General features: G+C 33.3%; 1 protein-coding gene across 1 annotated transcript; it reads right to left on the reverse strand.

The window, feature by feature from the left end:
* Window positions 1-4,939: 4,939 nt before the first annotated feature.
* LOC100818211 (histone H4) lies at window positions 4,940-5,496 on the reverse strand. The gene has a single exon (XM_003538210.5). It carries the CDS (start codon window positions 5,405-5,407, stop codon window positions 5,096-5,098), a length of 312 nt encoding a protein of 103 aa, XP_003538258.1. The 5' UTR covers window positions 5,408-5,496; the 3' UTR covers window positions 4,940-5,095.
* Between the last annotated feature and the right edge of the window lie 4,676 nt (window positions 5,497-10,172).

Raw genomic sequence — 10,172 nt, forward strand, 5'->3', positions numbered from 1 at the left:
TTTTATTTTCAGTACAAAATTATAATTTTTATTAATATTCATTCATTAAAGAATGACTTTTGTGTTGTTTAATTATTGATTTTATTTAATTTTTAGCTGATTGTTTAGATTGAATGGGAAAAGATTGTGGAACATGGCTATGCATCTGAAATTTGAAAGCCATATTAAAGGTTCTAAATGTTTGAAACATTCATCCATGGTGTACGTGCATAAGTTAGAAACTTAATGAAGGAGATGGGGTGTTTTTGGGATAAAAAAATTCTTAAAAAACATGTGTCTAGTATGTGATTAAAAATAGGTTAAATTACTCATTTAGTCCCTATAGTTTCATGATTCTTACATGTTTGGTCCCTATAGTTTGAAAGTGGTTTTTTTAGTCCCAATAGTTTATATTTTAATTCTCTTTTAGTCCTTATAGTTTTGAAAGTTTTTTTTAGTCCTTATAATTTGTATTTTAATTCTCTTTTAGTCGTTATAGTTTGAAAGTGGTCTTTTTAGTCCATATACTTTATATTTTAATTCCATTTTAGTCCTTACCATCAAAATACGAGTAATATTATCAATTACAATTAACTACAAAAATATTAGCAAGTAATTTGTAACTAATTTATCGTAAGACAATTTGTAATAAAAAAATAATTCATAATTTATAACTAATTTGTAGCTAATTATTTTTATATTTTTTTGTAGTAAAAACTAAAAGGTAATTAAAATATAAATTATAGGGACTAAAAATATCACTTTCAAAATATAGGGACTAAAAGAGAATTAAAATATAAACTATAAGGACTACAAAGAACACTTTTAAACTATAGGGACTAAAAGCATCACTTTCAAACTATAGGGACTAAGAAAGTAAGAATCATAAAACTATAGGGAGGATTGGGCTTCTCCCAATTCAATTAAATTTAATTCTCAACACACTTTAAATATTCACTTAATACATGTGACATTACAAAACTACCCCTGATAAAAAAACTAGTCTAGGTGCCCTAAAATACAAAGGCTTGAAATTTCTATGTTTCTAGGGTATCATGCCTACATTATGGAGCCCTAAATACATGGCCCATGGGCTCAGAAATCTACCCTGAGGTTCATGAGAACCCTAAGGCCTTCTTCAGCAGCTCTAGCCCAATCCTCTTGGAGCTTCTTACTCATGGCTCTGGTGACTGGTCCCTTCTTAGGGAGGATTGCATCAAGGTTGTCCATAATCTCTTGGTTATCGCTTTCTCTCAACCTTTGCTCATGGTTGTTGGACAAGTGGCCTCAGAACTTCTAAGAAGGGGGGGTTGAATTAAGATTTCATTGACTATTCCTAATTGAAAATTTCCCTTTCTTAGATATTCCCTAGATTCAATTATTTCTTTAATTGTAAGTTACTCGAATAACAAATAAGGAGAAGTAAACTTAAAGAAATATAAACACAATAGAAAGTAAAAGAGATTAAGGAAATAGAGAATGCAAAACCGGATTTATACTGGTTTGGCCACAACCCGTGCCTACGTCCAGTCTTCAAGCAACCCGCTTGAGATTTCCACTATCTTTGTAAAATCCTTTACAAGCAATGAACCACAAAGGACTTCCCTCCTTTGTGTTTAGTGATTACAACCAAGAAGTTATTCCCACTTCTTGCAATGAACCCCAAGGAACGTTGGTCCCTTGTGTCCAGTGATAACAACCAAGAAGTTATACCCACTTCTTGCAATGAACCCAAAAGACGTTGGTCTTTTGTGTCCAGTGATCAACCAAGAAGCAAATCCTGCTTCTTGCAATGAACCCAAGGAACGTTGGTCCCTTGTGTTCAATGTTTGCAACCAAGAAGACCTTCTCTTGAAAACAGTCACCAAGAGTAAGCTTCTTGAAAACCTTTTTTGTAAGAATGGAGGAGAGGAAGAAAATAGAATAGAATAGCACCAGTTTTTGCCCAATGAACTTTTCTTGTCAAAGCAAGTATTGAACAAAAACTCTTAGAAAGATGTTGATAATGATTCAATCAATCTTTTGAAATTCGTGCCATGGTCACATATTTATAGTCATTTGATGGCTCTTGAAGAACCATGTTAAAAGTGTGACTCTTGGAAATTTCTTCAAAACTAGTCACTTTAAAAGTCGTGACTCTCTTCAAAACTAGTCACTTTAAAAGTTGTGACTCTTGGCAAATTCTTCAAAAACCAGTCACTTTAAAAATTGTGACTCTTGACAATTTATTTTTCAAAACCAGTCACTGGTAATCGATTACCATTATGGTGTAATCGATTACATAGTTTATTTTATCAAAAGTTGTGACTTTTCATGCTGAGGTTTGAAATCCAACGTTCAGAACCATTGATAATTGATTACAAATATTGTGTAATCAATTACACTATTTTGAAAATATTTTGTCACAAGTTGTGACTCTTGAGATTTGAAATTCAACGTTCAAAAACATTGGTAATCGATTACATGCCCATGGTAATCGATTACTACTTTGTAAAACAATTATAAAACTGTTTTGGGCTTCTGGTAATCGATTACTGCCTTATGGTAATCAATTACCAGAGAGTAAAAATTTTGGTAAAAGATTTTTCTTTTGAAAAAATTGTGCTATTCAATCTTTTCTTTGAAAAATTCTTTTTATACTTATCTTGATGCTTTTCTTGAGGTTCTTGCATATCTTGAGTCTTCTTTTGAATCTTCACTTGAATCTTCTCGATTTCTTTAATCTTGTTTGAACAATCTTTGGCATCATCAAAATAATCTTGGAAGCTTTGCTTCTACAATGGTCAGACCATCCAGAGCACGTCCAGACGCAGCCACAACGTGGTTGAGAGATTACCACCTGAGTCCCAACAACAGTCCCTCTGATGTTGACTCCATCTTGCCTAGCAATTCCCCAAAAGAAAGCATTGGGGCCATAGTGCTAGGTGCTGAACTTTTCTAGAAAATAAGTCTAGCCCACCCTGCCAAAGAGTCTCTTCATGTCAAAGCCTTCCTCCTCCAAAGCTTTGAAAGTTTATCCACTTCTTGAGCATAAACCAATCTTGAGGGAAAGCTTGAGTGGCATCTTCAACGTTGTTGATTGGGAGGATGCCAGAGGACTCATTCTTCTTTGGAGGTGCCATTGTTCACAAAGAAATTTTGAAAATAGAGAAAAAAGATAATTTTTTTGAAGTGTTTGAGTTCTTAGACGATGAAGGAGCTTAGTATCTTTACAAAAGTTTACAAAAAATTTTACAAGAAAGAATGAAAGAATAAGATCACATAGTTGATTTATGTCTTGTTTCTTCAAAGCTTCTTCTATATATAGCTTTCACCTCCAAGTATTCGTCGTTTCACAATGGTTGGATTTTTCACTCTGGTCTCTGTCTGAAATCTTGAGTCCATTGGAGCATTTAATGCTTGCATCAAACGCATGTCCCTTCTTCACGTAAAGTTCATGCTGATAGGTTTATGTGTCTAGTACTCCAGTAAAGAGGTAACTTCTTTCACCATACCATATATGCAATAACAGAGTGTGCCTTTTAATAAGAATCAACGTCTTTCAAACTGTGGACTTTAGGAAATATGTTTTTTGGGGAAGATTCATCAAGGGACAAAGAGACCACAAGGGGAGTGTTTTACAAAATAATTTGGGGAAAAAGAATACAAAAGAGGAATTGATATATCATCTACCTTTAAATTAGATAGCTAAAGCACAAGAGGCTAACATTATGTTTTAAACATGTTTGTTTTAATGAATATCTTGGACAAATTTGTCCTTGTCTTCTTCAAGTCCTCAATTAGAACCTGGGTTTAACATCAAAACTCAAACAGTGAAAATCATAACATTCCAATAGAAATTGTGGTGTTTGAAACTTTCTATCGTTAAGCTCGGAACCAACCCAACCAATCTTTCAAACGAAAAATTTGTATAACAAAAAAATAGGGGAACAAAACTTTTCAACATATTATATGCATAATAATAATCTAAAAGAATTTTGTTGCAAATCGGAACCAAAACCACTTGGCTCAAAGATATGGATGAATCCTTTGTGACGTTTCTCGTAGAGTTCCCCAATTTCTTTTGGGGAAGGAATGCTGTCTCCTGTCAAGCCAAGATTCACACGATTGATTGAGCACCTACAATTTTTTAGTTCCTTCAATTTCTTGTGTTATCTTGCAGATGTCTGTCATGGTGTTATCATTGGTTTATCATTCTTCAAAAGCAAGATTGTTCTTGTTGGAACCTTCAGTCATGATTGCTTAAGACAATTCTTTGTCACGAGATTGAAGCCATCAAATTTGCTCCCTCTAATCAGCAACAAAATAACGACTTGTAGAGTGAGCCTTAACTAGGAAACAAACATAAAGAATAGCTAGGAAAGAAACAACAAATACAATTATAGTTATATTTTCGGAGTTTCAATTCAACTTTTTTCATTCCACAAATTGTAAAATTCTTCAACTCAACTATTTTATTTATAAACTCAAATTTAAAATAATGTTTATTTTTTTATAAGGCTCATAATATTTATTACATTAATTATTTTTAAATTAAAAATACTTCTTATTTTATATATATATATATATATATATATATATATATATATATATATGTTAGCAAACCATTAAAAAATAAAAAAACATTAAGAACAAGAATAATTTTAAAAATAATTATAAATTTAAAACAAAGTTATTACTAAGTTGAACACTTTACTTATTCTAGATGAAACTTAATCTAGGTGAATTCGATAACATATAGTATCACATTAGATTTTCCACCTCTGCAACTGAAGCATGAGCAAGTAACACAATAAAATGGGAAATTTAATACAAATTAGCAGCAGAAACTCGGCATATTGCAGGAAACAAGCCAACTATCAGATTACTAAATTCGGTTTTCCATGTCAAAACATTTCATAATTCACTGCAATATTTTCCTAATATCAAACAAACAATGTGAGGCCATTCCAAGCTATACTTCCACCAACAAAAAATTAGTCCATATAATTTCAATCATAGTTCAACATTTTACATCCAAAATTAAACTGAACAAGCATCCTATGTTACAAAATGAACCTAAACATCTTCAGCATCCAAGAAAATGAGCACATGGGACAACAAGAAAAACAACTCTTTAGCCTCCAAAGCCATAGAGGGTCCTTCCCTGTCTCTTGAGAGCATAAACAACATCCATGGCAGTAACCGTCTTCCTCCTAGCGTGCTCGGTATAAGTCACAGCATCGCGAATCACGTTCTCCAAGAATATCTTCAGAACCCCTCTGGTTTCCTCGTAGATCAAACCACTGATCCTCTTCACGCCACCTCTTCTCGCTAACCTACGAATCGCAGGTTTCGTAATGCCCTGAATGTTGTCGCGAAGAACCTTCCTGTGCCTCTTGGCACCTCCCTTTCCCAAACCCTTTCCACCCTTTCCACGACCAGACATTTTCTCAGGAAAACTTGGTGCAAACTTGAATTAGAGGATTTGGTGTTTTTGATTTTGATTTCAAATGGGATGATATAGAAGAGGGAGACTAGGGTATTTATTGCGGCGCGAAGAGGAAGCTTATTGGTTTTTTTAATTTTGATATCTGTCGTTGGATTATGGATTAATCAACGGTCTGTTTTCGCGATCCGTGGACTGATAAATGGGCAATTCAGGAACGTCGATAAGAAAGTTTTAATGGTCAGATATTATTTCGTAAGCCATGTGCGGATTTGGACTTTGTTAGCTTTTTCTGGGCTTTTTACCAATTTTTTTTACAAACTAGGATCCCTTGCAATGCACGGATAATTTAGCAATAAAAGAGAAAAAGAAAAAAAAGTGAAAGCGGGAAAAAAATGATAAAAAATAAAAAATTGTCCAATCATTAACATGTAATGACGGTTGAATTTTTTTTATATAGGTATAGATAAGTAGATGGATTATTAACGATAAATTGTGTTTATTTTTTTTGTAGTTTTTATTTGAAAAATATTTTATGGATATTAAGTGTTGAACAAACGATTTCAATAACTTAAGAGGGGGATGAGGTGAATTAAGTTAAAAAAAAATTTGTTTAATTGACCTCTAAATTCCCTTTTAAATCTATATGTTAAGAATATTGAAGATAAAGATGAAAGTTATATCAACACAATCTTAGTGTGTAAGATAAAGTAATCAAGATAAGGAAGACAGGAATGCAAATTCAATTTATCTTGGTTCGGTCACTTCCTGTGCTTACGTCCAATCCTCAAACAACCCACTTGAGATTTTCATTAACTTTGTAAAAATCTTTTTTACAACTTTTGAACACCCGAGGGATCCCTTTCCCTTGTACTCAGGAAACTCACAATTCAAGAGAAAAATAACCTCTTGATCTCAATAGTCTTTAAAGAAAGTACAAATATTTTTCTCTCTTTTAGAGAAGAAGATACAAGATGAAGTTATTAGAAGAATCCTTAATTAATTTGCAAGTGTTAGATCAATGATTTGTTTTTGAGAGGATAAGACAATAAGGTTCTGAAAAACTCTCAAAACTTTCATAAATAAGTCACATATTTATAGGTCCTTGGTGATTTTTCAAAAACTTATGAAGGGATACGACTTTTCAGAGTAATTTAAAAAATTTCCCCACTGATAATTGATTACAACTCTTTGGTAATTAATTACACAGTTATGTGATGAGGAGTCATGACTTTTCAATTTGAATTTTTGTAGTTCCGTTACTAGTAATCGATTACAGACAAGTGGTAATCGATTACAGCTTTCAAATTTCAAATTTTTTGAAAAAGCTTTTTAAAATAATTTTTCTTCTGGTAATCGATTACAATGTCTGGTAATCGATTACCAGTGGAAAACTACCTTTTTTAGAAAATGTTAAAAATATTTTAAAACATTTTTATAATCAATTTAAAAACTATGTTGTGAGGTCAAACATTTGCAATCACTAAGAGACTCTTTTAACAAAGATGGACTAAGACTTAGCTTTCTTCTTGATATTTGTTTTCTTGGTCTTGATTTGGACTTGAAATAAAACTTGTGTTGCTTTTGTCTTGGCATCATCAAAACCTTCATACACATACATTCACACTCTCCCCCTTTTTGATGATGACAACCAATTGAAATTATTTACTGAAAAATATTTCTTTTGCGAGACAATCACTCCCCCTTAATAAATAATCATTCACATAATAACCAATCATTAACATAGGAATCAACCAAGTGCTAAACATACCAAACAGAGCAAGTCCAAAAAAATATTTATAAATGACCAAAGCATCCATAAAGGAAGCAACCAAGTTCGAAACATATCAAGTCTTAAACAGTAGTATGAATGACCAAAGCATCCACAAAAAAACAGCCAAAGAAGAAATAAACAAGTCCAAAACAGAAATATAAAGAACCAAATCTGAAATAAATCCAATGTAGAAAGTTTGAAATATCAAGGAAATTAAAGACAGATAATGCTAGAAATCAGGACAAATGCGTGATTATAACTAACCAATATACAATTAAGCAATAAAAAACATTTATGAGTATGAACAATCATGAAAAACAACCATCAAATGCAATTATTATAAACATTCAAAGTAATCAATCATCATAAACAAGCAAAAAAACCACTTCACTCAACCAAAGTAAACAATCATCATAATCAAGCATGAAAAATAACTATCAAACACAATCATTTTACTAAACCAAAGTAAACAATAATCGTAATCAATCATGATAAACAATCAAAGTTAAACATTCATCATAATCATCATAATCAAGCATGATAATTAAGCAGTATAAACATCCAAAGTGGCTAGGATTCTAAGTTATTTAGGTCTACGAGTCCTAATTCTCTTCTAATAGCAAAGAAGTTTTCTTTGGGGAGAGGTCTTGTGAAGATATCAGCTAACTGATTCTTTGTGTCAACAAATTCTAATATGCAATCCCCTTTTTGAACATGATCTCTGTCGCAACCTACCCTTCGGTGGAAGGGCAAAAAGGCTAGAATGATAGGCCAAAACGTTTGTCTTCAAGGTAGAAAACAAGCGTAGTCACCATCAACATTTATTCAAGGAAACATTAGAAAAAACCAAAAAGACGAAGGTCTGTGGATGTTGAAAATGAGAGTTCGGGAGTTGTTTGCGCACAGGAAAGGTATTAGCACCCCACGTGCCCGTCACAAGAGACGACAACCTTTAATCGAGTGTGCAAAACATGACTTCAAAATTGTGTATTTTCCCTTTTTATATTATTTTATTTTATTTTTTGGGGTCGACAAGGGTGTTGCCCTTACTCCTACATATCCTCAGGTGTGATGAGGAATTCAGACCTATGTTGTTCTTTAAGTCTAAAAGTTTGTGTGTTACATTCATTTTATGTTTTTTGAAAGATTAATTTTAATTGAAAACAAAAGTTGTTTGAGGCGTTGGACCTTGAAACGATGTTTTAAACTTTGAAAAGTAGAGAGAATCGTTAAGGCGTTGGACCTTGAAACGATCTCAAGTGATATTTGATGAAATGAAGAGGTTTATGAGTTGGTTTTATTTTGGTTTTTCTTATTAACCTTCAATCTTTTTTTAAAGATAACTTGCGACACTAATGATCGATTAAAACTTACTTTACAAGAGAAAAGCGCATACTGATGATAGGAGAAGGAGATGAAGATGCACAAAACAATAAAGAGGACCCCTAAGGGTTCATGAATCATGTTCAAATCCTTAAAGACAAACATTAACCGGATGAAGAATGAAGAACGATGTAGAAGTCGATTATGATCGCAATTCAGTAGCGCCTCGGCCTTGTTTTTCTCTTCTTTCTTCCTCTTCTCTCTTATTTCTCTCAATCCTTTCAATATATAGCCCCATCATGCCTTTTTATATAGGAAATGAGTGGACTTGGTTGATCTGCAGCTTGCCCAGGTGAGCTATTGCTTCAACCTGAAGTAACCTTGCTTGCCCGGGCAAGCTCAGTCGACTAGGCGAGCTGGTTACTTCACCCTTAAGTCATTTGGGGGCCCAGGCGAGCTAGAGGCTAGCATGGGCGAGCCAGGGGTCAAAAAAAACTTCCAAATGACCCTTTTCCCTCCCGTTAGGGTATTTTCCGTATTCTTTTCAGAAACGTCGAAAAACCTTTCAAATTGTGCGGCAACTGGTGTCAAATAGCTCAATTCGGCTAGCAATAATCAAAATGTTAGCAAATGATAGTCCCCGAATGAAATTAGGGTATGATAGTTGCCCCTCTTTACTTATCTTTTATTGGAAATAAAAGGGAAGTAAAGATAAGGACACTAATTTCGTTCGAGTGATCTTGCTATTCAACCGAGCAACCAAGGAAATGAAACTGAGAAAACATGAGGACATTGAAGTTCTTCTTCTTTTTTCTTTTTTTTTTCAAAGCGTAGAAACAGAAGATGTCGAATCCTATGAAGCACAAACAAGGACATTGAGTCCTATAAAAGACAAAAGACGTTGAAGTCTTTGAAATGTAAATAAAGACATTGTCGTCTTTTGAAAGCCTAAATGACTGAAGACATTGAAGTCTTTGAAATGTAAATGAAGACAATGTCATCTTTTGAAAGCGTAAATGACTGAAGACATTGAAGCCTTTTGAAATGTAAATGAAGACATTGTCCTCTTTTGAGAGTGTAAATGACTGAAGACATTGAAGTCTTTTGAAATGTAAATGAAGACATTGTCGTCTTTTGAAAGCATAAATGACTAAGACATTAAAGTCTTTTGAAATGTAAATGAAGACATTGATAGTCTTGACAAAAGACTCTGATAGTCCTTGAAATGTAAAGAAGACTTTGATAGTCTTGACAAAAGACTCTGATAGTCTTTGAAATGTAAAGAAGACTTTGATAGTCTTGACAAAAGACATTGAAGTCTTTGAAAAGTAAAGAAGATTGTGATAGTCTTGACAAAAGACATTGAAGTCTTTGAAATGTAAAGAAGACTGTGATAGTCTTGACAAAAGACTCTGATAGTCTTGGAAAAGTAAAGAAGGTTGTGATAGTCTTGAATGCATAAAGATGGAGGACTTTGAGTCCTATGAAAGATAAAGACAGAGGACTTTGAGTCTTATGATAGGTAAAGGCGAGGACTTTGATTCCTATGGAAGATAAATGCGAGGACTTTGAGTCCTATGAAAGCATAAAAGTGAGGACTTTGAGTCCTATGAAAGAAGCCAATAGGTACTAGTACCAAAGGGCTTAACCTTACGAGAAAGCAAGAGG

The sequence above is a fragment of the Glycine max genome, chromosome 11 (assembly GCF_000004515.6).
Source record: "Glycine max cultivar Williams 82 chromosome 11, Glycine_max_v4.0, whole genome shotgun sequence".
NCBI lineage: Eukaryota > Viridiplantae > Streptophyta > Magnoliopsida > Fabales > Fabaceae > Glycine > Glycine max.

Bases quoted from the DNA above. Each gene is read 5' to 3' on its own strand.
- LOC100818211 (XM_003538210.5), bottom strand. From the start codon at position 5,407: ATGTCTGGTCGTGGAAAGGGTGGAAAGGGTTTGGGAAAGGGAGGTGCC.